The following is a 27,850-nucleotide window of genomic DNA, read 5'->3' as shown; positions in this document are numbered from 1 at the left end:
AGAGCCAAAGCATAAGAGACTGTTAAAAACTGAGAACAAACTGAGGGTTGATGGGGGGTGGGAGGGAGGGCAGGGTGGGTGATGGGTATTGAGGAGGGCACCTTTTGGGATGAGCACTGGGTGTTGTATGGAAACCAATTTGACAGTAAATTTCATATATTAAAAAATAAAAAAAAATAAAATAAAATAAAAATAAAGTGTTTTGCTCTTATAATTGACCCTGCGATGCTGTGTGTGTGTGTGTGTGTGTGTGTGTGTGTGTGACAGTAACCTACGTGATTGCAGCATCACAGAGCATCCACGAGTTCAGGAATGTCACCCGTGAAATACGCAGCTGGTCATTCATGCTCCCGGGGCAAGGTCAAAGCCAACGTTGATTGGCACATTCTGTTCTGGGGGATTTTTTTTGGTGTGTGGTTCTCTTGAGATTTTTAAGTGATCGCTACACCCAATATGGGGCTCGAACCTACAACCCTGCATGCTCCATTAAACTGAGCCAACCAGGTGCCCCAACTGGCACATTTTGGACAATTACTGAAGCCAAGGCCAAACTCCGATGTGCCCCAACGTTGCTCCCCAACTCCCCGCCCAAGGCATTTAGAGCTTCCACATAAAAAAAAAAAAGTGGGAAACCACACCTTCTTTTCCAGCTCAAGACCCAGGTCCCAGATAAGTCTTTGCAGCAAAAAGCTCCTGAAAACCTCTGTGATCAAGCAAAGGAGAAAAAATGGGGTCTCCGGTATTAGCATTTATTTATTTATTTACTTACTTACTTTTTTGCTGTCAAAATTTGAAGGCAACTTCCACTTTGTTCTAAGTTTATTTATTTTGAGGGCAGAGAGGGGCAGAGAGAGGGAGAGAGAGAATCCCAAGCAGGAGCCTCACCGTCAATGCAGAGCCCATCGCGGGGCTCGGACCCACGAACCATGAGATCATGACCTGAGCCGAAATCCGAGAGTTGGGCACTCAACCAACTGAGCCCCCAGTGCCCCGAGTTGTTAAATATTTACCGACGGGTAGGCCTCACCAGGTTATAGGGCAGGATGTTGGGAGGGGAAGACTGGGTTATCTGAACAAATGAGAAACTATGCCAATTTTAATCTTCAGTCTGGATTTAGATTAAATTTAGACAGGGCATTCAGCAGGACTCGACGGCCAGAAAGAGTGACCCGTGGTGTTCTAACCCTCTCCTTCCCAAACCACCTCCCCAACCCCAGCAGGAAGGGAGACAGTCTGCTCGATCTCTGGGGCCATGCGGCAGGCATTAGGGCTGTCCACAAATATTCTTCTTTCTCTCTCTCCTTCCAGACACATGGACAGATTGCATTTCCCACCCTTCTTTGAAGTTCCACATCATCGGGGGCGCCTGGGTGGCTCCGTCGGTTAAGCGTCCAACTTCGGCTCAGGTCACGATCTCACAGCTCGTGGGTTTGAGCCCCACATCGGGCTCTGTGCTGACAGCTCAGGGCCTGGAGCCTGCTTCCGATTCTGTGTCTCCCTCTCTCTCTAACCCTCACCCACTCGTGCTCTCTCTCTCTCCCTCTCTGTCTCTAACCCTGTCTCTCAAAACTTAACAAACATTAAGAAAAAAAATTTTTTTGAAGTCACACATCATGATATGACCTGCTTGGGTCAATAAATGCAAGTCCAGTGACACGGATCATATCCAGACAGAAGCTGTAAGAACTTTGTCAGCCTCACCACGTTCTGTTTCCCAGGGCCAAAGAATTAGCAATGCTCCAGGCGGATGCTGTGCCGCCGGCCTGGGTCACAAAGGTGACGCAGAGGAGAGCCCTTAGGGGACCCACAAAAGACCAGGAACACCAGCAAGTAATAAGCCTTTGCAGTATCAGGCCACTGAGATCCTGGGGGGGGGGGGGGGGGGGTGTTTGTTACTGCGGCATAACCCAGCCCATCCTGACTGATACATCCCAGTTCTCAGTAGAGCCTGAAATGTGGAGGTCTCAAAAATAAATAGACAGATAGATTAAATAAATAAATAAATAAATAAGAATGAATGAATTGCAGGGAGTAGGGACAAAGGTCATACATTTCCCCCTGGGCCAGAGGTAAAGGGAACTGCCATGTGTCCAGCCTGGTCGCCCACATATACACCTGTAACTGGGCTGGGGTAACAGGCTCTGACCTTTATTTTCTAGGGTCGCAGCTCATGCTGACATCTTTCCTCCAAGTCTTCCCCTGCTGCCCAGTCCTGGGGGGGGGGGCAGTCCTGGGGGCTCTGGGGGGAGGGCGAGGAACGAGGAGCTGCAGAGACGGGGTCATGAGGCACAAGGAGAGCCCGGCAGGTAGAGACAGGAGAGGGAATTACAAGCGGGGAAGCAGACACAGGACGGGGGAGGCGGGGGACCAGCAGTGATGGGGGCAGAGATGTGGACAGGAGACAGAAACACACACTGAATGGGAAGCCAAGACGACAGGAAATGGGGAGACGGGAAGGGAAATGGGGGGGGGGGCGGGGTCTGGAAAGAGAGAAAGGGACCAGGAGACATCGCTGAGGAGACGACAACCAGGGGATGGGCACAGGGACGACGGGAAGGGCAGGGGCAGACAGATGCGGAGCAAAGACTCACAGAGGGCCTGGAACCAGGAGGGTCGCGGGGAAATCTCAAGGCAGAGAAGGGCCTGCAGGGAGCCAAGGGCAAGGGGGGGTGGGTGCAGGCCGCTAGTCTTTGCTGGTGCTGGTCCCGAGGCCTGCACTTGACTCTGACTCGGTGCCCCTGCTCTCCGCACCCACGGGGCTGTCCTGGCCTCCGCTGGACCTCAAGTATCCGGTGGAGCCCAGGTAGCTACTAGAGCTGGGCGTTCTGAAGGTCACGCGGCCCCCAGTCGAGCCCCGGCTAGACACGGGCGCCCCCACGGCGCTGGCGGAACCGAAGGTCACGCGGCCCGCGCTGGAGCCGGGGTCTCCCAAGGCGACGCGGCCGACGTTGGTGCTCGTGGTGCGGTCTCCACTGGATGCCAGGACGCCACTAGTCCTCTGGCTCAGGATGGACCCGGGGACCCCGCTGGGGCTCTTGGCGGTCGTCAGGGGTGAGCCCGAGCTGACCCTCTGGATGCTGGGGAGGCTGGGGACGCTCAGGTTGCTGTTGACCTTCCTCAAGGCCTCGGCTAATTCCTTCTCTTGCTGCTCCTGCGCCTCGAGCTGTGTGGGGGGAGGGGAGGGGGCGAATGAGGGCCCCACCAGGGGGCTGAGGACCTGCCCCGGGAGGGAGGACCTGCCTCCCGTCCTCACCATCTGTGTCACTTGGCTGCGCAGCTCTTCCTTGCTCATGGGATAGTCGTCTTTGGCCTCGAAGCCTGGGAGGTCGTCCCTAAAGTGGGGGGTGGGGGCGGGAGGCAGGGAGGACACTCAGCCCCACAGGAGGCCAAGGGCTCCCCGTTGCGCTACCCAGAGGCCTTGCTCCGGCCAGCCCGAGCGCCCTTGGCCCTTTCTGGTCTCCCTGGGGCCAGCTCCATCCTTAGCAGCCCCCTACTCCCTCTCGAGGCGGTCACTCCCACCTTCTACTCCGCCCCAGAGCCGCACCCGCCCTCCCGGATCCTGGAGCCCCCCCAAAAGCCTCCATCCCACTGTCGCCTCTGCCCCCACGGAATCTCCTCCTCCTGCCCCTCCTTCCCGCCCGGACGCCTCACGGATTGTCAGGGAGCTGCGGCGGGGCCAGCTTCTTTGGAAGATCCTCAGGGCTCTGGCCCAGAACCAGGAGGGCAGCGTTAGCCAAGCTGGAGGGGGTGGGGGTCTGGAGGGTGGATAAGCCAGTGGTCGGCTCACCCCCAAGGCCCTGGCCTCCAAGCTTCTGGCTCCCTGTCACCCCCACCCCGGCCCACCCGCCCACACAGTACCCCCCACACCTCCACCCGGACATCTACGAAGGCCTGCACCGTCAAGAGATCAACCAGCCGCTTCTCGATGAGGCCCAGGAAAAGGCCGATGTCCCGGTCTCTCATGTGGGTCTTGACCCCCAGGAGGTCCTTGATGATGGTGTTGTCACACTGGGCCCTGGTGAAGAGCTGCTGGATGCCTGAGGTCGGAGGGGACGGGCCGTCACGGATGCGACGCCCTGCCTCTCCCTGCCCTCCGGTCTCCGCTGCTCCGGAGCGACGGAGATGCCAAGCCAGGCTCCGGGATGGAAAGCCACTTGCTCAGAGGGCACGAGAGCAACACTGTGGGCCTGGCCACCCGGCTCCCGAGGAACCACAGGGGTTCAAAAAGTGAGGGGGGTCAAGGGGAAAGCGGACAAAGTCACCACCTGCTGAAAGACTTCTTCACGCAGCTCAGGAGCACCCAACTCCCAGCCTGCCCAGTGACCCCCCTCACCTCAGGAGCTCCCCCAGAGAGGTACTCACACGGGTGCTCCCCTGGGGGCATGCTCCCCTGGGAGATCCACCACTGAGGCTGTTTCCTGTGTTTTTTAAATATTGCCCCCCCCCCCCCGCCCCGATTGCGTTAACCACTGCCCCTGGCGGGCCCGCTGGCCACTGTCGCGACCCGTGCTCATCTGTCATGGTTGGCCCCCACGTGGCCCGCTTGCATCTAGCTATTGTTTGGCTGTGACTGGTTATTGTTAGTGACATCAGGCGGCACCCGTGACCTTGACGCAAATCTCGCATGGCACACCTCACCTCACTGCGTCTCTACCCCTTGTCCCCGTGGTCCCGGGGGTCCCTCCCTGAACGTCCCCCCGCGCTGCTCACTCTGAATTTCAGGGGCATCTCCAAACCCACTCTTTCTCCCACATTCCCTGTCTCATAGAGGGGTCTTACCCCCGCCAGGCCAGACCCCGTGTGCTTCACCACCCCCCTCCATTACCCATCCGTCTGCTACTTCTGGGCTCCCTTCCCTCCTCTCTCCCTCCTCCTCTCCTAACCTCCCCATCCATGGCCTCTCCTGCTCACAGCCCTACCATGGCTCCCCAGTACCCCAGCCTGGCATCTCTTCAGGATCCACCACCCTGCACCTCCCACCCACACCCTCACATCCCCTCTCCACACAATGAGCCGACATTCCTGGGAGCACCTCCAGGCCTCAGCCCCACGTGCTGGGAGCACCTACCCCTCCCAGCTCTGCAGTTAAACACTCACCCCTCAAACTCAGCCTCCAGCATTTCTGCTCCCAGGAAGCCATGGGTCACCGCCCACCCCCACCCCCACCCCCTTCACAGAGCAGGTGTCAGCCGGCTGTAGGCCCCTGCACCATTTTTTTTTTAACAAGGGACCCCGCCTTTTGGTCATCAGCCGGGCCTCGCACATTACCGTCCTCGCATTCCAAGCGGGTCGAGGGTCCCACCCCGTCTGAGGGTCCGTCCTTCACCCTAGCCCCTCTGAAGGCTGCGGAACACCCAGCGCCCAGGCTGGTCTCCTCTCCACCCCTGCCCCCCCTCCACCCCACCCCTGCCTCCTCACCTAGCACAGGGCAGCAGTCATGGTCACCACAGAGCAAAGAAGGATCTGCCGGCAACCGATCCCCTACTGTGACCACAGGTGGCCCCCCTGCTTGCTCAGAGGCACCAGGGCCACCTTCTGTCCCTTCCCGACGGTCACCCCATCCAATTCTCGTGACAACCCAGGAATCCACGCGCGGCCGCCCATTCCAGTTGCCAGAGGGGCTCAGGCCCAGGAAACCGCACCCAAATGACGGCGCTGGCTTCAAACCGGGGGCAGCCTGACTCTTGGGCCCCGCACCCCGGAAGGATGGCAGGATGGATGAGTGGATGGGGGGCACCGGGTGGGCAGACGGGCCCATCTCCAGGCGGCCAGCCCGGGGCCGGCCACGCATCGCGTCCTCCCAGGTGAAGGAGCTGGGGCCGGCGCTCACCGGCCTTGAGCTTCTCCAGCTGCCCCCGAAGGTCCTGGAAGCGGGCCTCCACCTGGTCGGCCTCCGCGCGCACCTCGTCGGTTCGCTGCTGCAGGGCCCTTCGCCGCTGGTCTCGTTGCTCGCGAAGTTTATCCTCGCTCTGGCGGGTGCTCGCCAAGGTCTCCTGCAACTGCGGGGCGGGAGCGCGCGGCCGGAGGTAGCGGGGGTGAGGGGGGGGGGGGGCGTCGCGCGCGCGCGGAGGAGGCGGAGGGGAGGGGAGAAGGGAGTGGGGCAGGGGGGCCTCCCTCACCTCCTTGATCTCCTCCCGCAGGCGCTCCAGTTCCGAGTTCTGCTCGTTGATGAAGGTGAACTCCGCGAAGTTGCGCCCCTCCCCTGGCGAGAGGCGGGAGAGGCGGATCCAGGGGGCGGGAGAGGCGGATCCAGGAGGCGGAGGGACCCGCGGGACAGGGGAAGGGACGGGGAGGACGACCACGCAGAGACAAACACGCAGAGGCCAAGGGAGGCAGAGACGGAGGGGCACAGAGGCAGGCAGAGCAAGTCGGAGTGAGAGAGACGGCGGCCAAGTCCAGAGAGAGACCCAGAGATACCGAGAAACGCAGAGCAAGAGAGAAGTGAGGCAGAGAAAGCAGCAGGGGTGGGGGGAGAGAGGGGGAGAGAGAGAGAGAGAGAGAGAGAGAGAGAGAGAGCCCAGGCCCCGGGGGACTACAGCAACAAGCACCGGAGGGAGACTCCCAGAGGTCGAGGGCAGATCTGGAGAGTGGCCGGCAGGCCCTCGAAGGGGGGGGCGGCGGGGACGGGGACACAGACACGCCCAGAAACAAACACCAAACGGAAATAAAGACACCCCGAGGGTACTGAGCGTTCCGGGGCCCCAGGGGGACCAGCGCAGAAGGAAGAGACCGGGGAGGGAGAGAGACGGGGGCGCACGGAGCCGGGCGAGTGGCGCGTCCCTGACGCCTCGCGTCCGCATCGCAGGTGCAGAAGCCCCCGGGGCCCAAGCGGAGGCCCCCGATGCGGGTGACCGAGCCCATCCCGCGCCTGGATGCCCGCCCGCCGCCGCGGCCCCGTACTCACTCTCCAGGTACCTCTCCACCAGCACGTCCGGGTCGCTCTCCCCAGTCAGCTGGGACAGTTTGTTCATGGCGTCTTCGCAGTGCAGCACCAGCTTCTCCTGGGACGTCTTCCGGAGGCCTTCGGCCACCTCCCGGGCTGCGGGAGTTGGGGCGGTGGGGTCGGCGGAGGGGCCGGGAGCCCCTGAGCCCCGTCCGCCTCCTCCCTCCCCCCCCCCACCCCGGCCGGCGGCCCGGGTCTCACCCCGCTTCTCGCGCTTCTCCACGACGGCGGGGTCCAGCTGCCGCTCGTCGTTCTTGAGCTTGAGGAAGTGGTGGAACTGGTCCAGGTGCGCTATGTGCCGCTGCAGGGTCTGCAGCTCCGTGTCGTTCTGGGCCACCTCCTTATCCGCCCTCTCCCGCAGCAGGCCCAGCTTGGTCTTTGCCTCCTCCCTGGGGGGGGGGGGGGGGGGGGGCGCCCGGGGGGGAGGGGGGACGGGGCGGCCGGGGGTCCCAGGGATGGGGCAGAATCAGGTGGCAGTCCCCCCCCCACCCCCCAGGTCACAAAAAGGCAGAACACTTTCTAGGATCCTGCAAGGGAGTCAGGTGACGGGGGTGGAACCAGGGCGGGGACGGGGCCACATAAGGGACTGATGGCCTCGCCCACGAGGGGGCCGTGCTGCGGAGCACACACGGGGTCCTGGGGGGGGGGGGGGGCTGTGCATTATTGTGTGAGCCGTGGGACAGGAGGCCACAATTAGAGATTCTGCTCCCGCCCCGGGAGGGTTAGACCCCAGGCGTTAAGGCAGTCGGCCGAGTCCGGGGGTCGTGTGATTGGAAATAGCGTCCCGGACCATTCGGGGCCTCATGTTGGACACACAGATGACATCAGCCGCGTGTCAGGATATCGGGGACGCTCTGGAAGCCTCGGTCACTGAGCTTTTCAGCTTTTACACATAGTGCAGCGGAAATTCCTAGTGCCCCACACGTCACAGGGTCAAAGATCACCCGGTCATTATGTTGGGAGAACAGCAGGCCCATCTCCGCAGGTCCCTGCCCTCCGGCCATTCTCCTTCCCACCTTCCCGCCTGTGCCAACTTTGGTTGCCTCCAGCCCCAGCCCCAGCACCAGCTTCTATTTCTTTTTCTTTTTTTTTTTTAGTTTATTTATCTATTTTGAGAGAGCGAGCTCCTGTGCACAAGTGAGGGAGGAGCAGAGAGAGAGAATCCTAAGCAGGCTCTGTGCCGACAGAGCCGGATGCAGGGCTCGAACTCATCAACCGTGAGATCGCGACCTGAGCCGAAGTCAAGAGTCTGATGCTAAACCGAGCGAGCCACGCAGGCGCCCTCACCAGCTTCTTGTTCTTTTCAAATTCCTTCAAGGCCTTCTCAAGTCAGCCCTCCTCGGTGGGAGGCCTCACCCCACCCTGCCACCAGCCCCCAGTGACACCTCCATCTCCAGGTGCTGGTGGCAGCCCTTCTCGGGGATTGGGACTCGTGGCGCTTTCCGTGCCTTGGGTTCCATGCCAACTGAGGGGCGGGGAAGAGGGATCCCGACTTCCCGACCTTTCTACAACAGCATCCCCGTGAGGTAGCCGCCATTATGACGGGTCCTGTCACCGCGGGGGGGGGGGAAGCAGGCTCAGAGAGCAGATGTGACCGGCCCTGGGTCATCCAGCAAGGAAGCGGTGGACCCACTGGCAGGTCTGACGGGAAGCGTCAATACGACGAGACCACCCTGTCCTGGCACCCAGCAAGCCTGCCCTCGGCCATCTGCCGGAGGAGTGTCATCGGAGGCCCCAAGCAAGGAAGAAATCTCAGCAACCATTAAGGTCGATCTGGGCTATAATTGATGTCCTGAGGAATCATGTGCCATGAGTAAGCAGACGTCATGAGGGTCAAACAATATTCCTACCTGAAGAGAAGGCAGGAAACTGGGCGCCCGGGTGACTCAGTCGGTCAAGCGTCCGACTCTTGGTTTCGGTTCAGGTCTTGATCTCACGGTTTACAAGATCGAGCCCCACCTTGGGCTCTGTGCTGACAACTCAAAGCCTGGAACCTGCTTTGCTCTCTCTCTGCTCCTCCCCTGCTCATGCTCTGTCTCTCACTCTCTCTCTCTCCAAATATATAAATAACATTTAAAAAAATTTTTTTAATGTTTATTTATTTTTGAGGGAGAGAGAGCATGAGCAGGGGAGAGGCAGAGAGAGAGAGGGAGACACAGAATCCGAAGCAGGCTCCAGGCTCTGAGCTGTCGGCACAGAGCCTGAGGCCGGGCTCGAACCCACAAATGGTAAGATCATGACCTGAGCCGAAATCGGACTCATAACTGACGGAGCTACCCGGGCACCCCTGTATAAATAAAACAAAACAGAATAGAGTGTAAAAAATAAAATAAAATAAAATAAAATAAAATAAAGAAGGTAGGAAACCATTCGGAGCAAGAGAAGGGGTCCAAGCTCAGAAAGAAGCCGGGCTGGGGCAGGAGCCAGCACGGGAGCCCCCAGACAGAGGCCAATATGTACAAAGGCGGGGACTTCGGGACTCCACACAACGTGACTCATTCTGAAGGGGGCCTGAGAGGATCTCCTACCTTTCAGCATAACAATCTAATGATCTAATTACTCTCATGCCGCGACGCTTCCCAGGTGGCTGTCCCCGGGGCCACCCGCGCCAGGGCAAGCAGCGTCTGGGCTCACTCTCCCCACAGCCCGTGTGCTACAATGCCGTTCACAGACTGGGGCCAAAGAGGTTCCTCCATACCCCTGAGTGGGACCTCGCCCCGAGGGACTGGGAAATCACTGGAAGGAGAGAAAGGGGGCACCTTATTAAAAAAAAAAAAAAAAAAAAAAAAAAAAAAAAAAAGGTTGCGACAGTCTATTTCTGGAGTTCCGACCCGCCTGCCACAGCCTACCGCAAAGCGCGTGCTGCATGAGCGCGGCCCCCAGGCGGGAGCCAAAGCCGGGTCCTACCTGACGGTGTAGGCGGCCGCAGAAGAGACCATTAGGGCGCTGACCGTGCGTCGCAGGGCGCTGATTTCCTGCCAGAGGACAAGACAGAACCGATGTCTTTCTTACGGCCTCCTCACTGTAGGGCCTTCTTTTAGGCCCGGCGCGCCCCCCCCAACACCCCACCCCGCAATAAGAAGCGGGACTCGTGCGCCTCCCAGATGCGTGCACCTTCCTCGTTGGTGGCCGCGGGGCTGGCCTGCTGGCTCAGAGGGCTTCTCGCCGTGAAACCCTCACCCCAGAACGTTCCTAAGAACACCCACCCAAGTTGAGTTCAGAAATGTGCGTGAATTTCCTGTGACCACACCCATCCATTTTCTAGTTGCAAAGAAATGTCTTGGCGGTTATTATGGGTACAAAGGGTCCTTTCAGGAGAGAGAAGGAGGAAATATATATATATATAATATAAAATATATATAATATATATAATATATATAATATAATATAATAATATATATTATATTATTATATTATATAATATATATAATCTATATTATATTATTATATAATATAATATATATAATCTATAATCTATATTCTATATTAATTATATATTAATAATTATAATATATATATATATATTTACCCACGGATATAATGCGTATTATTTGAATGCAATTAGAAACGATGTTTCTCTGGGGTATCTTTTGGAAGACTTTTGGTTTGGGAACCTCTGTTAATGGTTTCTATGTTCATCAAGAATATCGAATCAATTGGGGCGCCTGGGTGGCGCAGTCGGTTAAGCGTCCGGCTTCGGCTCAGGTCACGATCTCGAGGTCCGTGAGTTCGAGCCCCGCGTCAGGCTCTGGGCTGATGGCTCGGAGCCTGGAGCCTGTTTCCGATTCTGTGTCTCCCTCTCTCTCTGCCCCTCCCCGGTTCGTGCTCTGTCTCTCTCTGTCCCAAAAATAAATAAAAAAACGTTGAAAAAAAAAATTAAAAAAAAAAAAAAAAGAATATCGAATCAACAGTGACAGGAGGAAGGGGGAGAAGTAAAACAGAATACAAAACAGAAGCAAATGAACCGAACTATACTTTAAACAGGTTTTGGGGGAGCGCCTGGGGGGCCGAGTCTGTTAAGCGTCGGACTTGGGCTCAGCTCATGAACTCACGGTTCGTGGGTTCCGGACCCGCGTCGGGCTCCATGCCGACAGCTTGGAGCCCAAACGCGGAAGGAGCAGAGAGAGAGAGCATCTTAAGCAGGCTCAGCACAGAGCCCGATGTGGGGTTCAGTCCCACAAACCGGGACATCATGACCTGAGCCAAAATCAAGAGTCAGATGCTCAGTCTATTGAGCCCCCAGGCGTCCCGAACCCAGCACTTTAAACAAAGAACATAAGCACACAGAACCCCCACCAAAACCAGGAATTAATTCAAGTGCCTTCTGAATACAATAATTCCGGATAGAGAGACAGATCCCTGGACCCTCAGAGGGCAAAACAAAGGAGTCGGGCTCTGTGCTGACAGCTCAGAGCCTGGAGCCTGCTTCAGATTCTGTTGTCTCTTTCTCTCTCTGCCCCTCCCCCCCTTGTACTCTCTCTCTCTCAAAAATCAACATCGGGGTGCCTGGGTGGCTCAGTCGGTTAAGCATCCGACTTGGGCTCAGGTCATGATCTCACAGTTCATGGGTTTGAGCCCCACGTTGGGCTCTGTGCTCCCTCTCTCTCAAAAATAAACATTAAAAAAAAATTTTTAAATAAATAAATACACATTTTCAAAAAATTTAAAAGGGGCACCTGGGTGGCTCAGTCGGTTAAGTATCTGCCTTCAGCTCAGGTCATAATCTCACGGTCTGTGAGTTCAAGCCCCACACTGGGCTCTGTGCTTTCCTTGCAGAGCCTGCTTCGGGTCCTCCGTCCCCCTCTCTCTGCCCCTCCCCCTCTTCAGTGCGCTCTCTCCCTCTCTCTCTTAGAAAAAAATTGTTTTAATTAAAGAACAACAACAAAGTATATGCGTGTGTTCCCTAGTTCTCTCCAGAAAAAGGGCCTCAAAGCAATATTGCCCCGGGGTCACTGAGGCCCCTCTGGCAGTGGCTGTCTCATCATTTCTCAACACCTCCTCCTTTCCAGAAGGAACCAGGACTCCCGGGAGTAGCGTAGCGGCTAACTCCAGGGTGGGGCGGAACAACTGCAAATTACCTGGACTATCTTCCTGTGCCAGAAGGAAATGTTAAAACAAACAACAAAGAAAAACGATGGGGCCCATCAAAAGGACACAGAGGCCAGCTTAAGGTCTCCCACTAGCCAAACCCGGGACAATTTGAACATCCTAATGAACGATGTTGTAAGAATACTCGAAAGCTTGCTGATAACCCACAAAATATACAGCGGAGAATGCGAGGCCCTTCCTTGAGTAAAATGCTAACTAATAAATGCAGGAGAGATGACGGAGGTCGAGAAAAGGGTCACCGTTCGGCAGCCGTTGTGACAGTAATAATCATGCCGGCAAGAATCATTCATGGATGCCAAAACAACCGAGTGAAAAATGTGCCGGGGACCAAGATATTTCCTTAGTCTCCAAGAATCTCTACTTACTCATCACAAAGGGAAACGTCCGTGGGAGAAATCTGGTTAACCAAGGGATCAACGTCGACATCGCTAGTTAAGGGACCGACGTGCCTCCTACCCAATGCATACCAAGGACACAGCATCACTTCTCTGGTGTTCCGCCAAAAATGCGCAAGGTGCATCTCATCGTGAAGAAAGATCGGACAAACCCACACGGAGGAGACTTGGCTCCAAAATGTGAAAGTCATGAAGACAAAGAAGGGCCCAGGGATGGTTCTAGATGAACAGAGCCAGGACAACCAAATGCGACGTGGGGCCCTGGCTTGGAGCCTAGAGCCGGAAAATCAAATCGGCTGCAAAGAGCATCACTGGGACCATCAGAGAACTTTAAATAGGGACTGTTTAGGATTGTAATAACTTTGAAGTCCCTGACTTGGAAAACTGCCCTGTGTTTTGGTAAGAAAATGGTCTCATTCTCGGGAAATTCACATGGAAGTTCTTAGGGGCATAATGTCTGCCCTGCGCTCTCCCAAGTCCAGCAATTGTGATTATTTTCAGTAAAAAAAAAATAATAATAATTAGAACATGTGTGTGTGTGTGTGAATATGGCAAATTATCAATCTTGGGGAAGGCTAGAGTTCTTTGCACTATTTTTTCAGGGAAGGGAAAGGTGGAGGAGAAAGAGAAGGTTCCTCGAGGGCCATCGAAGATTACAGAAATACCCGTAGAACGGAAATGGTCTTGCTCGCTCATGGACTGCCCCGGCTGATAATATTCAAAATGACATCCCTGGCTTCTGCAATTCGAAATGAGGCTGCTTTCTTTGCGAGAGGCGTCCTGGAACAGTTTCGAGGTCCCCATTCCTCTGGACTGAAGTCAACCTATGGCTCCAGTGGATTCCGTACTTGAGGCCGGAGTGCTGGAGTCGAATCCTCTCCCTACCCCAGCTGGGCCAAGGGCTCCTTGGCCCTTCGAGGCCACTGACCTTCTGCAGCTTATGGTCTATGTTCAGATAGCGGTTCCTCTCAATGCGCAGGAGATCCAGCTCTTCCCGCAGGGCCGCATTCCGCACCAGCTGGATGTCAAAGCGACAGGTGACCTGGGGGGTGGGGTGGGTACAAAAGTCTGTCTGAGGCCCCGCCTGCCTCCCTCTTCCACACTCGGCCAAGGCTGGGCGCTTGTCACGTGCGGGGGCCCATTCCCTATTTGGGGACCCTGAGAGCATTGCCCAGCTCCCCTAAGGACCCAGGCATCAGTCTCCTTTCCTTGGGGACACTCCATCCCTCAGGATGCCCCCTGATCCTTCTCAGGGAGCCCAGCATTTCAGGCCTGCCCCGCTCCGGGCATCTGGTCCACCATTTCTGGAACTTGACCCCATGCTCAGTTTCCCCACCCCCCCAACCCCCAGAGCTCAGGTCTGGAGAGAGCCAAGAGGCTGGCCCTCACCCTGTCCAACTGGTCTTCCAGGATCTTGATCCTTCGCCGGATCTTGACCTTCTGATCCAGGACGAGTCCCGGGGCCTTGATATCCTTACTGTGGTTAAAGATCCGGGTCTCCCACTCCTGGATCTGGAGGAGAGAGGATGGCAGTAACTGTCTGATGGCTGAATGTGGGAGTGACTGAGGCACCAAGAGAGGTGAGTGGCCGTGTGGCCGCCCTCTGCCATCCTTCTGGCCCCAGCCATCTGTTCTATCCTTCTTCTGCTGGCGGGCCCCCTTTCCGTGTGGTTCCAAACACAACGAGCCGCCCTACCAGCCACATGACCCAGGTTCCTACAGTCCATGTGACCGTCCTAGGGATGGACACGTGAGCCAAGCGGAACCGGCCCGAATCCCTTCCTGGTATTTGGGGCGGGGGGGGGGGGGACATGCATGCGGTATACGGACGGGGCTCTAGAACTTCCGCTGTCCAAGTCCCCAGCACACTGAGGGTCCTGGGAGGATGAGGCCAGTAGACAAAGTGGAGACAAGAGACTGAGACAATGACGAGAATGAGCCCTGATGCCGTGAGATTCCCCTGGGCGTAGCTGTGTGTGAAACCTTTGCCAACCTGTCCTCATTTTCCATATTCATCTTTACTCATTTGGGGCACGCCGTCTCCCCGATAAAATGGGAAGCTCCCTGAGGGCAGAATGCTGTCTTTTTGGGCGTGTGCCTAACACAGTAGGTTCTCACTAAAACGTGCAGATCAAACGAATAAATGGAATTGCTTTAAGGCTGCGTTTCCTAATTCGTGTACCCTTATGGGTTAGATGGTGTCCCGCCCCCCCCCCCCCAAATTCCTATGTTTAAGTGCTAATCCCCGGGACCTCAGAACGTGACCCGATTTGGAGACAGGCTCTTTACAGAGATAATCAAGTCAAGATGAGGTCATGAGGGTGGGCCCCGATCCAGTATGACTGGTGTCGTTATGCAAAGGGGAAATTTGGACCTAGAAGGTGCAAGAGGGAAAACGCCACCCTCCAACACTTCCATCTTGGGCCCCCAACCTACAAAACATGGGACAATAAATTCCTGTCATTTAAACCACCCAAAGTTTGTGGTTCTTTGTTATCGCGTCCCCTAGAAAACGAACCCATGCACCCAGGCACCCCCGAGCACTGCAACAAGTTCAAAGGGGCAAGCAACCATGGGGATATTTTCAGGGTTTTTTTTTAATTAAAAAAAAAAAATTTTTACGTTTTTATTCATTTTTAAGAGACAGAGTGCGAGCAGGGAAGGGACAGAGAGAGAGGGAGGCACAGACTCCGAAGCAGGCTCCAGGCTCCGCACCGTCAGCACGGAGCCCGACGTGGGGCTCGAACCCACAAACTGTGAGATCATGACCGGAGCCAAAGTCAGACGCCCAACCAACTGAGCCACCCAGGCGCCCTGATATTTTCAGTTTTGAGGGAGGCACACTGACATTGGTCAGACACCGCATGAACTACAAGCTCAAGGTAGTTGACAGGTTCAACATAAGACGGTGCTGTGTTCCTTTTGATGAGTCATGTCTTTGTGAAACTGAGTTTCAAACATCCACGGGGGCGGGGGCGGGGGGCAGTTCCTGGGTGGCTCAGCTGGTTAAGCGGTCAACTCTTCATTTCGATTCAGGTGGTGGTCTCGTGGTTCAGGAGATCAAGCCCCACGTCGGGGGGCTACCAAAAGCTCAGAGCCTGCTTGGGATTCTCTCTCTCTCTCTCTCTCTCTGTCCCTGCCCCTCTCGTGCACAAAAATAAATGAATAAACATTTTTAAATAAATCAAATATCCAGAAATGTTACCAGTGGGGAAAACTAGCCAAAGTGTACAACGAACCTCTATTTCTTATTTCTTCTAATTGCTGTGCATCTATAATTATCCCAAATTTTCAATGAAAGAAAGAAAAAAGGAAGGAAGGAAGGAAGGAAGGAAGGAAGGAAGGAAGGAAGGGAAAGGAAGGAAAGGAAAGGAAAGGAAAGGAAAGGAAAGGAAAGGAAAGGAAAGGAAAAGAAAAGAAAAGAAAGCCAAGTACTGCACAGAAGTCAGCACAGAGCAAGAGTGGTGAGTCCAATCTGACTCCAAGACCCAAAGGCACAAACATCCCACAGGTAAGTAATTGTGGTTTTTAAGAATGAAACACAGGGGACACCTGGGTGGCTCAGTCGGTTAAGCATCCGACTTCGGCTCAGGTCAGGATCTCACAGTTTGAGGGTTCGAGCCCTGAGTCAGGCTCTCTCTGCTGTCAGCTCAGAGCCTGGAGCCTGCTTCGGATTCCGTGTCTCCCTCTCTCTGTGTCCCTCCCCCCACTCATGCTCTGTCTCTCAAAAAGTGCATAAACATTTAAAAAAAAGAATGAAATACAACTTTGTTTTCTACTTGTGTATTCTCAAATGGTCTCTAGGTTGTTAGGATGAAAACACTGGTTTGTTTAAAAATGTTTTGAATGTTTATTTTTGAGAGAGAGAGACCGTGAGTGGGAGGGGGCAGAGAGAGAGGGAGACACAGAATCCAAAGCAGGCTCCAGGCTCCGAGCTGTCAGCACAGAGCCCGAGCACAGAGCTCGAACTCAGGAGCCCTGATTAGGCTTTTCTGATCCCTTAGGACACACCTTGCTAACAGATGCACAAAATAAACCGAGATAAAACATAGACGCCGACAGACCGAGTTCACACCTCTGGCATGCTGCGTGTGGTCCCCAGGAAGGAGCTTGGGGGGGCACAAATGCTGAATGCTATTTTTTCTTTTTTGCCTTTTTTTTTTTTTTTTGGTAAAAGTTCAAGTCCTCCTCAGTCGTCTTTCGCTTAGTGAAAACAGGTACTAACACAGGTCTTCTGAAAAAGCAAAGCGGTATAACGCGCAATTTTCAAACAGCAGGGGATACCTGTATTTGTTAGGAACATCGGCCAAGGCTATAAATCAGGGCGTTTTGCCTCCCTACCTGCTGGTTTCATGGTACACCGCTGACTGTTGGAGGTTAGAGGTTCTAAAAATATTACTCAGAAATTAAGGGTTCTGGGCACAAGGAAAGTTTAGGACCCACTCGCTTCAGAAATTCCTCCCAAGATTAGAAAACACGCTCTTCAAATTTTGCTTTTCACATTTGGGTCTCTAATAACACTAGAATTTATGTGTGTTTTATTTTAGAGAGAGAGCGTGAGTGGGGGAGATGGGCAGAAGGAGAGAGGGAGAGGGAGAGGGAGAGGGAGAGGGAGAGGGAGAGGGAGAGAGAGAGAAAGTCTCAAGCAGGTTCCATGCTCAGCATGGAGTCTGATGCAAGGCTTGATCCCACAACCCTGGGATCATGACCTGAGCGGAAATCAAGAGTCAGATGCTCAACCGACTGAGCCGCCCAAGTGCCCCAGAACTTACGTTTTTATACGGTGTGAGGTAGGAAACTTTTCTGACAGCTTTATCGAAGTATAAATAACATAAAAACTACACTATTTAAAGTATACAATTTGATAAGACTGGCATAATCAAGATTAGTGAACATATCTCCCCCAAAAGTTTCCTTGTGTCCCTTTGTCATTCTTCTGTGCACTTGCTTCCTACGGTCCCCTCCCCCTGGCAGTCACCCATGTGTTTTCTGTCACTAAGGAGTTTTGTAAAGGAAATCATAGGGGTGCCTGGCTGGCCCAGTCGGTAGACACTTGATCGTTGTAAGTTCGAGCCCCACGTTGGGTATAGAAATTACTGAAAAATCAGTCAATCAATGGACTCTCATAGTGTATACTCTTTGTGAGGGGGAGGGGTCTGGCTTCTTTCATTCCGAGCAGTTATTCTGAAATTCATCCACCTTGTTGGGTATATCAATAGCCCATTCCTTTTTATTGGTGAGTAGCTTTCCATTGTATGGATGTACCACAATTTCCTTATCCATTCACCTTCTGGTGGACATTTGGGTGGTTTCCATCTTGAATTTTACAGATAAAGCTGTTACGAAGACTTGCGTACAAGTCTTTGTACCAACGAACATATGCCTCGTTTTCTCTTGGGTAAATGCCTAGGAGGCAGAATGTCTGATTCGTATGGTTAGGGTACATTTAGTTTTTTAGGAACTGCCAGAGTGGTTTCCAAAGTGGTGGTGCCATTTACATTCCGCCCAGCAGGCTGTGAGAGTTCCAGTTCCTCCACACCCTCATCAACACTTGGTATAGTCTTTTTAATTCTAGCCATTCTAAAATGGCGTGTAGAAGTTTCTCGTGACTTTAATTTGCATTCCTTTAATGACTAACACCACTGAGCCTCTTCCACGTGCTTCTTGCCATCTTATATGTTTTCTGGTGACGTGTCTGTTCGAGTCTTTCGCCAGTTTTTCCTGATTGGATCCGCTGTTTTCTTATTGAGAGTTCTTGATAAAGTGTAGATACAAGTTCTTTATCAGCTGCACACGTGACAAATATTCTCTCCCCTTGTAGGGGTTAGCTTGTCTTAACAATAACTTTTGAAGGGAAGTTTTCAAATTTTATGGAGTCCGGTTTGTCAATATGTCCTTTTATGGATCATGCTTTTGGTGATGTAGCTAAGAAATCTTTGCCTAAGCTTAAAAAAAAAAAAAAAAAGGAGAAAGAAAGAAAGAAAGAAAGAAAGAAAGAAAGAAAAAGAAAGAAAGAAATCTTTGCCTAAGCCAAGCTCACAAAGCTCTTCTCCTGTTTCCTTCTAAAAGTTTTATAGTTTCAAAAAAATTTTTAATGTTTATTTTTGAGAGAGAGACACACACACACCCACAGAGTGTGAGCAGGGGAGGGGCAGAGAGAAGGAGACACAGAATCCGAAGCAGGCTCCAGGCTCTGAGCTGTCAGCACAGAGCCTGATGCGGGGCTCGAACCCACGAACCATGAGATCATGACCTGAGCTGAAGTCGGATGCTTAACTGACTAAGCCACCCAGGTGCCCCTAAAAGTTCTATAATTTTAGATTTTACATTTAGGTCTACGATGGCTAACATCTTTTTTTGTTTGTTTTCTTTAAAAAAATGTCACTATGGGGCCGCTTGGGTGGGTTAGTTGGTTAAGCATCCAACTCTTGGTTTTGGCTCAGGTCATGATTTCACGGTTCATGAATTCAAGCCCTACATTGGGCTCTGAGCGGACAGTGTGGAGCCTGCTTGGGATTCTCTCTCTCTCCCTATCTCTCTCTCTGCCTCTCTCTGTCTCTGTCTCTGTCTCAAAAATAAATAAACTTTTAAAAAGTCACTGTGCACAGAAAAGGGCATAGATGATGTACGTACAACTCATTATATGTATTTTTAACTGAACATCCTTGAACCACCTGCCAGGTCGAGAACCAGAATGCTGACAGCAATGCAGATCCTCCCCCCCTCATCACTCCCCCCTTCCTCTCAGACGTGCCACTGCCCTCCCTCTGTCAGTTCCTATTACTGCTGGAATAAAGTACCACACATGGACTGGCTTAAAACACCACGACCTTTTTTCTTACAGTTCTGAAGGTCAGAAGTCCGAAATCAATTTCACTGGTTTCAGAAAATCAAGGTGTCAGCCAGGCTGAATTCCTTCTGGAAGCTCCGGGGGAGAATTCCGGTTTAATCTAGGGTAATCTCCCCAACTCAAAATCCTCAATCACATCCGCAGTCTCTTCTGCCATGTAAAGTAAGATACTCACAGGTTCCCAGGATTAGGAGGTGGACATCTTACAGGGATCACTCTTCTGTTTACCATACTTCCTTAAGTGAAATGCATGTTTTTACTTTATGGTTTTATCACCCATGTACGTACCCCTAAAACAAAAGTTGCATTTGGCCTGATTTTGAATTTTATGTGAATGAAATCATGCTACCTGTATGGGTTTTTTTTTTCCTCTGTTTTAAGTGTATTTATTTTGAAAGAGAGAGTGCGAGTGGGGGAGGGGAAGTGAGAGAGGGAGAGAGAGAATCCCAAGCAGGCTCTGAACTGACAGTGCGGGGCTCAATCCCATGAACCGGGAGATCATGACCTGAGCTGAAACTAAGAGTTGGTGGCTTAGCCAACGGAACCACCCAGGCGCCCCACTCTCTGTATGTTTTTTGTCTTGCTTCCTGCAAATGTGTGTTAGACTCACCCTTGTGGCTGTAATTGTGATTCACTCATTTTTCGTTGCTGTATACTATTTCATTATGTGACTATTCCACAATTTATTTATTCACTCACATACTGATGGACCTTTGGGTTATTTCCAGTTTGGAGCTGGCCGATACGTGATCATGCTTCTTTCAACATCTCTACATGAATCCTGGTTCCAGGGCACATGCTCAGAAGCGCACTTGCTGGGTGGGAAGAAGAGTTAACAATAGGTCTAAACCTGTTTTCCCTTAGAAGGTGAGTTTGGCTTACCTTCTTCTGACACTGTTTTCATGGAAACATACCGGGTTAAGGTAACTATGGAATGCCAGCTCTGTCCCCAGGCAACGGTGTTTATTATAAAAACGACCTGATTGGTGAACTACATTGGACTAAAAGGACTTCGAGTGGGCTCATAGATCCCAAGAGCCTACATGACCAGGACTGAGCAGACGTCTGGCTTCTCTGTGGGGTTTTTCTTATCACTGAGTGGGGGGTTTAGACTTAGGCTTTGTCTTCATGAGCTGTTACAGAGATGACTCCTCCTGGGTGTGATGCCTCCCTCTGCCAAGGTGGGCATCACCCACCTGCTTGCGTGGGATCACCCAGCTGGAGGTGCTGAGAAGCAGCCCCTGGATGCTCAAGGCAGATGTGTTTGATGCCGTCGTGAGAAGAAGCAGAGAGACTGCTTCCGGTGATCATGCCGAGTGGGTGTGACCCTGAAACCCAGGGTAGGTCTATCTTTAAAGGTAATAGATAATGGGGGGAAAGACTTTTCAGAATACGTGTGACAATGTATGTCCCCACCCGCTCCTTTACTCCCCAACACTTGGTATTTTCGGACACTGAGTTTGGAAAATTTGGTGAGTGATTAATGGAACCTCATTGCGATTTCCATTTGCCTTTCTCTGATTACTAATGAGTGGTGAGTCATTCCTACATTTATTGGGACATCTGAATCTCTTGTTTTGTGATATGTCAGCCCAAATCCTTTGGCTATTTTTTTTTTATTGGGCTGACTCTTCAATGATTTGTAGTTGTTCTTTATATGTTCTTGATAATAGTCCTTTGTCAGCTACATGCGTTGCAAATAACTTTCCATTCCACGACCTTCTTTGCACACTCTATGTTTCTTTCAACAAAAGTTATTAGCTTTAAAGTCACCGGAAGTAACAGTCTTTTTCTTTAGAAGTAGAGATTTCTATAACTAATTTAAGAAATCCTTCCCTACCTTCACACGGTTAGATCTGATCCGTCTGGAATTAGCTATGGGGGTTGGAGGAGAGATAAGGGTCTCTCTTTCATCTTACAGTATGAACATCCAGTTTTCACAGCACCGTTATCAAAGCCCTCTTTTCCCGTGTCCCGAAGTTGTGCATCAGATGTCCACATGTGCATTGGTCTCTTACAGGGCTCTCTCCTCTGTCCCATTGATCCATTTGATTAGCCCTGCATCAATTACAAGAATTTTATACTAGATCTTGAGAAGTGAGAATGCACATCCTTTCGCATTGTTCTTCTTCTTTTAAGTCAGTCTATGTCATCTTGTCCATTGACTGCCATAGAAACCTTAGAATCTGCTTGTCAATTTCGTCCATTGAAAAAAGACTTTCCGTGCTCTGGTTGGGATTACATTGAAACTATAAATTATTTTGGAGACCTGGCATTTTAGGGCACTAACTCTTCCAATCCATGGATAGATCTCTATATTTATTAAGCTGTTCTTTAATATCCCTCAATAAAATTTTACAATTTACTCCATAGAGGTCTGGCACACTTTTGTTAGATTTCTTCTCAGGTACTTCTGTGGCTTATTATAAGTGCGTGTTTTCTTCTTTTATTTTATCATAGTTGCTGCTAATACAGGGAAATATCATTAACTTGGAACATTAATTCTGTATCCAGCCACATTGTTAGAATACCTTGTTAATTACAAAAAAAAGTTAGCGTTAGAGTCTTCTGGATCTTCTCTGTACACAAATACATCATCTATGAACAATGACAATTTCATTTTTTCCTCTCCAATGTTGTTTTTTTTTTTCTTGGCCCCACTGCACCAGATAGAACCTCCAGTACAATATTAAATGGAAGTGGTGGTAGGTGACATCCTTATATTGTTACTGATCTCAAAGATAATTTTTTTTCATGTTTTGCTATCAAATATGATATTTTCTATAGATGTTTTATAGTTGTCCTTTGCCAACTCAGGAAATTTCCTTTTATTCCTTGTCACCTTCTAAGAGTTTCTAGCATGGATGGATGCTGAATTTTATCAGCTTTTTTTTTTTTTTAATGTTTATTTACTTTTGAGGGGGGGGGGCACAGAAAGAGAGAGACACGAAATCTGAAGCAGGCTGAGCCGTCAGCTCAGAGCCCGACGTGGGGCTCGAACTCACGAATTGCAAGATCATGACCTGAGCTGAAGTCAGATGCTTTGCAAACTGAGCCATCCAGGTGTCCCCACTTTTTTTTATTTCTACACAGACCGCTGAGCGCTATAAACTAGTGCAAGTCCAAGGGCTGTCTGTCATCAGTCTCCGATGTGACAGGCTCAGAAAATGAGAGACAGAATTTAAGCAAGCATCAGAAACCGTGTTTTGAGGCTATTCTGAGTGCAAGTGTCAAGGCAAAAGCCTTATACAAGTAGCCGTTGGTAGTAGATTGGAAGTTTTAAAAGTCAGTCCATTAACACAGATAGTTTGAGAAAAACTATGTCTAAGCCTATCTATCTATCTATCTATCTATATATATATATATATATTTTTTTTTTGCCAGAAAATGTCTATTCTTTCTCGTTCACGGATGACATTTTCATTGGGCATAAGATTCTTAGTTGACAGCTTTCCCTCCCAGAACAGTGAGGGTATAACCTATCTTCTGACTCCCAGTATTTCTTTTAAACAATCCATTTTGTTGTGGCTCCTTATTTTATGGCTACTTTTATATTCTCAAATTTCCCTATGTTCTATAATATAAGTGGATTTTTTATTCATCCTGTTCTGGACTCTAAGGTGTCCTTGAATCTGTGGATTCGTTCTTTCAGGGACTCTGGAAAATTCTCAGATATCATCTTACCACACATTATCTCTGTCCTATTCTCTTTTCTGTTCTCCTGAAACTCTTTTTCTTTTTAAAGATTTTATTTTGGGGGGGGGGAGGGGGCGCCTGGGTGGCTCAGTCAGTTAAGCGTCCGGTCTCGGCTCAGGTCACGATCTCCCGATTCATGAGTTCAAGCCCTGCGTCGGGCTCTGTTGTGACAGCTCAGAGCCTGGAGCCCGCTTCGGATTCTGTGTCTCCCTCTCTCGCTGCCCCTCCCCTACTCACGCTCTGTCTCTTCAGAAGAAAGGCTGCCCGCTGATACCCTGAATTTAGCCCAGGGAGACCCATTTTGGCCTTCTGTCCTCCAGCACTGTAAGAAAACTAATTTGCATTATTTTAACCCACCAAGTCTGTAGTAATCCGTTACAGCACAAATAGGAAAGTAATACAGACCACCAAGATAAGCAACCTTCAACCTCCTGTTTGTGATCCAATCGTGTGCAGGAAATCATTTGGTCTAGGGAAGCAACTTTTTCTTTTTAATGAAGAATAGAACAGAAAATAGCAGAATGAATCCCGCCCGGGGGGAAAAAAACAAACAAACTATTCCCTGGTGAAAACTTTTGTTTCCCAAATACGTGTGTGTTTACATCCACAGGCGTGTGAACTGCCTCAGGAGTGATGGTCATAGAAACCCGGAAGAACCCTGCCCTAGAAAAGTCACGCTGTGTCCCAGGTCAAGGTCTTGGGGCAGGTGGGATTAGAGACCCAGGTAGACACGGCTGGGTTACCAACGTCCCCTTTTTGCAGATACAAAAACTAGGGCCCAGAGAGGTCGAAGAGCTGCCCGTGGTCACACAGCTCTGACGCGGCAGGGCCAGGACTCCAGTGCAGGTTTTGCTGACGTCAGGAGGTGAGACTTTCTTTCCCCTTTAACCGCACCAGCTCCGTTTTGGGGTGTGTGGGGCTGTGCTAAGCACAAAACACCTGCATTCCTATTGAAGTCTGAATATAACTCAGCCACGGGCATGATTTCAAATGGGCCCATTTTCAGACCAGGAAGCCAAGGCTCAGAGCAGTTCCGATCCACAGAGGCTGGCGTCCGAACCCACCTGCTTGTCCAGGGCTCTGGTCTGTTCCTGTAGCTCCTTGACCTCGGCCTGCACCCGGACCCGACACTTCAGCAGATGACCAGTGTTCTCCAGCCTCTCGCTGTCCCGCAGCCGCTTGACCTGGCTCTGGGCCACGCGGATCTGCACCTGAAGTTTATCCCGCACCCCCTCCAGGCGCTGGATCTCCTCACTGCCCAGGCCGGGAGGTGGAGAGCAAGCCAGCAAGGGGCAGAGTCTCAGAATCACTAACGGCCAGACACCGGGCCTGCCCCTTCCCCTCTGGGACCCAGGAGGCGGGCCCCCAACCCCTTTCAGAGCCCCCTCGCTCCCCAAGCTCCGGGTCCAGGCAGGGGGCTCACAGTTGCTTGTTGATGCGCTGGTGGACCTCCTTGCTGTAAGCCCGCCTCTCTCCCTCCATCACTTTGCACTGCCGTCGCAGTCGGCTCAGCTCCCAATCCGCTGAGGGCAGGACCCGCCAACTGGGCTCAGTAGAGATCCCAGCCCCAGCCCCTTCCTCTCCAGGACCTGGGAACTCCGGCTCCCACAGACTGCAGCCGAAAGGCCCACCCAGTCCCCAACACCCCTCTAGCCCTGCACCCCAGTTCCTGTATCCCTCACGCCTACCTCACCCCCTTGGTACTCCCGGACCCCAAGCTGACCTCGGGGGGATTTTTCCCCCAAACCCACGTCTACTCCCGGTTTGGGCACACATCCGCCTCCCCACTAGAGGGCGCTCCCGGAAGGCCTCAGGGTCCTCAGGCGCCGGCCACAGAGGATCTGGAACTTGCGGCCAAGATCTGGGGACCGCAGTCTTGTTCCCCCTCGCCCCTTCAGCCCCCGTAGCCCAGCAGTCCTCGGTCCTGTCCTCTGGCCTCCTCACTCGCAGCCCATCCTCCAAGCTCAGGCCTCGTCTTGTCCTGCCGGGACCATCACCCCAGCCTCCTCCCCAGCCTCCGGGCCTCCCTTCACAATTCCGGAAGGTCTTTCTACACCCAGAACGGAGTTCCAGGGCCTGAGAACAAAGCCGCAGGTCCTGGGCCCGGGGTTCAAGGCCCCATATGACCTGAGCCTAACCACCTCTCCAGTCTGGGCCACCAGCTAGCTCCCCACCTCCCAAGGCCCAGTGGTTCTCAACCAGTGATTCTGCGCGCAAGGACAGTTGGCAATGTCTGGAGACACTGCTGATTGTCAGGATGTGGGGACGGGGTGGGACAGGCTGCTCCTGGCATGTAACAGATAGAGGTCAGGGATGTCCTACAATGCCCAGGACAGCCGCCATGACTAAAGAATGATCTGACTCCAAGCGTCAACTGTGTGGAGGCTTAGAAACCCTGTTCTAGGCACATGTTCCCTCTGCTGAAACGCTCATCCCTTCCTTCTCCCATCGGTAACTCCTGGGAGGAGTTCCAAGCCCCACACAAACTTCTCCTCCTGCAGGAAGCCCTCCAGGCTTGGCCTATCCATCTGCCCTGCTCCACCTCCATTCCCACGCATGTGTGTTTCCCGCTAGAGGACTCTCCTGGAAGGCCTCCCCGCTTCTCCCCACCCCCTACCCCGTGTCCCGCAGCACAGTACCTAGAGCTTGGGACAACTGAGGAATGAGTGGGAAAACAAGCCAAGAGCGTCTGAATTACCCGTTCCTTCCAGGAAGGCCTCGGTTCCATCCTCGGAGCGGGTGCTCCCTGCAGAGAGTCCCAAAGACATCTTGGCCAAAGGTGGGGGGGGGGGCTCCTGTGGGGGTGACACAGGAACCCCTTCAGACAGAGAGCAGGAGGGCGCCGGAAAGAGGGTGGGGACGGACCGCGAGGCAATTGGATGGTGACCCCGGAACCAACTCTGGCCTCTCTTTGAGTCTCAATGCCTCCAATGAGTTGTAGGGGAGCACCTCTCAGGCCTCTCCCCACATCCCTCCCGACCTCCCACCTCTCATATTCTCTGTCTTGTGTTTCCACTCTGACTCTGGCACGGGGGCAGGTCCCCTGGGCTCTCGGTATCTCTGAGGCGTGGCTGTTTGGGGGAAGGAGACACGGAGGAGAAGGAAACCCCGGCCGGCTGTGGGGAGCGAGCCCTGTCCCTACCTGCTGGAGTGCCTGACCTGTCCTTGGTTCTCCAAGCTCACTGTTGTGGCCTGGTTACTGGGGAGATAAAGGGCCAATGAGGCCTGAGGACCGCGACGGGGGTGGGACGGAGGCCTCTAGGAGTGGCCTTGCGAGGGGAGGCTGGGGAGGAGGGGCCTGGGATGGGAGCTGGGGAGGAGGGGCTGTGGGCGAGGAGGCTGGGGAGGAGGGGCCTGGAAAGGGAGCTGGGGAGGAGGGGCCATAGGTGGGGAGGTTGGGGAGGTAGGGCCGTGGGAGGGGAGGCTGAGGAGGAAGGGCCCGGGTAGGGAGCTGGGGAGGAGGGAACGCCGAGGAAGAGGGGTCGTGGGAGGGGAGGTTGGAGAGGAGGGGCCGAGGCGGCCGGGAGACCTCAGGAGACCTCAGGAGACCTAGCAGGCTGTGAACAGAAGGGCTGAGAGGCTGGGAGCCCTGCGAGGGGCGGAGCTGTGAGCCCTGCGAGGGGCGGGGCAGAGGGCCGTTGAGAAGAGAAACTGGGCGTGCCTTGAGGGGCGGGGCTACAGGGCTTGAGAAGGCAGGGAGACCTGTAAGGGGTGGGGCTGGCAGGGCCAGCGAGCGTTGGAACCTGTGGGAGGAGCACGGCTACCTGCGGAGGGAGGGGCTGCGGGGAGGGGCGAGGGGTGGGGCTATGGGGGGGCTGCCGATGGGAGGGGCACCGGTACCTGCCGAGGCCGTAGTTTCACGGACTTGCGAGGGGCGTGGCTAGAAGTACTCGTTAAGGGACCCGGCGCCTCCCGAGAGCGAGGGACTGTGAGCGGCGGGCTGTGCTTTCGGAAGGGAGAGGCAGAAGCTGAAAGACCCTATGGAGCCAGGACTGGGAGGGAAACGTCTGGAAGGCTTTGGAGCTAGGCCCAGGTCTTTCGGGACGAGGCCCGAGAGATGCGTGTCTTAAGTCAAGACCACGTTGTTTGAAGAGTCATTAGCAGGAAGACGGTGCCGATGCCGGGAGTGGAGAGAGGGAGGAACGTTCACCACTGACGCAGGTCCTTGCAGTGACTCACTACGCATGCGCGGCCAACTGCCTGCAGCAAAGCCGCCAAAAACTTCTTGTGGGTCCGCGCCCTGAGTGGCGGGAGTGGGCGGGGCCTCGGGCTCTTCGGGCCGCCCCCGCTTTTCCGGCCACGCCCCTCCTGGCCACGCCCCCTTCGCTCGGCAGGCGGGCCGCCCGCGCGGCAGGCTGCTGCCCACGTGGGCCTCCCCGGAGCGGGCGGGTAGTGGGCGCCGCTCCCTGCCGGCTGGGTGTGCCCGAAGCCTGCGGTTTCCTGTGGGAGGAAGCAGCCCGCGGGCGCTCAGCTCAGCTCGAAGCCTTGGAGGCCCAGGACGGGGAGATCCCGTTACCGCCCCGGGGCTCCCTGGTTCTCCCTCTTCCACAGGGTCCTAGCACGAGGGACCTCCTCCACGTTCCCAAGGTCCCCAAGTCTGGCGCTCATTGCACTCCGGGAACTTGATTTCGAGTCCTAGCCTCCTGTTTTCCACCTTGCTCTCTCACATTTCCATCTCCCTAGCCCCTGGTTTCCAGACTCTGTCCGGGGCCAGTCTGGTTCCCTGTGCCTGTGCTCCATGAAGATCACGTGACCCTCCAGCCTCATTTTTTTTTTCTCAGTGACCCTGGCCCCCAGTCTGTGTCCTTCTCAAAGACTCAAGTTTGGGACTACTTATTTCCCACCCGCCAGGAACCC

The 27,850-nt window shown here is 53.3% G+C and overlaps 1 protein-coding gene across 2 annotated transcripts; it reads right to left on the bottom strand.

The window, feature by feature from the left end:
• Nucleotides 1-801: 801 nt before the first annotated feature.
• On the bottom strand, nucleotides 802-27,780 carry ODAD1 (outer dynein arm docking complex subunit 1). 2 transcript variants are annotated; one of them, XM_049621536.1, is made up of 15 exons: nucleotides 26,834-27,780; nucleotides 25,692-26,192; nucleotides 24,417-24,516; nucleotides 24,058-24,247; nucleotides 13,837-13,959; nucleotides 13,376-13,489; nucleotides 9,851-9,918; nucleotides 7,145-7,332; nucleotides 6,905-7,039; nucleotides 6,120-6,202; nucleotides 5,831-5,999; nucleotides 3,868-4,037; nucleotides 3,652-3,755; nucleotides 3,254-3,332; nucleotides 802-3,163 (listed from the first exon to the last, which is right to left on the bottom strand). In XM_049621536.1, exons 2-15 carry the CDS (start codon nucleotides 25,759-25,761, stop codon nucleotides 2,684-2,686), a joined length of 2,073 nt encoding a protein of 690 aa, XP_049477493.1. In that variant the 5' UTR covers nucleotides 25,762-26,192; nucleotides 26,834-27,780; the 3' UTR covers nucleotides 802-2,683. The 2 variants fall into 2 exon arrangements, with proteins under 2 accessions (XP_049477493.1, XP_049477494.1); XM_049621537.1 differs by lacking the exon at nucleotides 26,834-27,780 and having other exon boundaries at nucleotides 25,692-26,781.
• Between the last annotated feature and the right edge of the window lie 70 nt (nucleotides 27,781-27,850).

This window comes from Panthera uncia (genome assembly GCF_023721935.1).
Source record: "Panthera uncia isolate 11264 chromosome E2 unlocalized genomic scaffold, Puncia_PCG_1.0 HiC_scaffold_19, whole genome shotgun sequence".
In the NCBI taxonomy this organism is placed as follows: Eukaryota; Metazoa; Chordata; class Mammalia; order Carnivora; family Felidae; genus Panthera; species Panthera uncia.
This window is presented reverse-complemented; position numbering and strand designations above follow the sequence as displayed.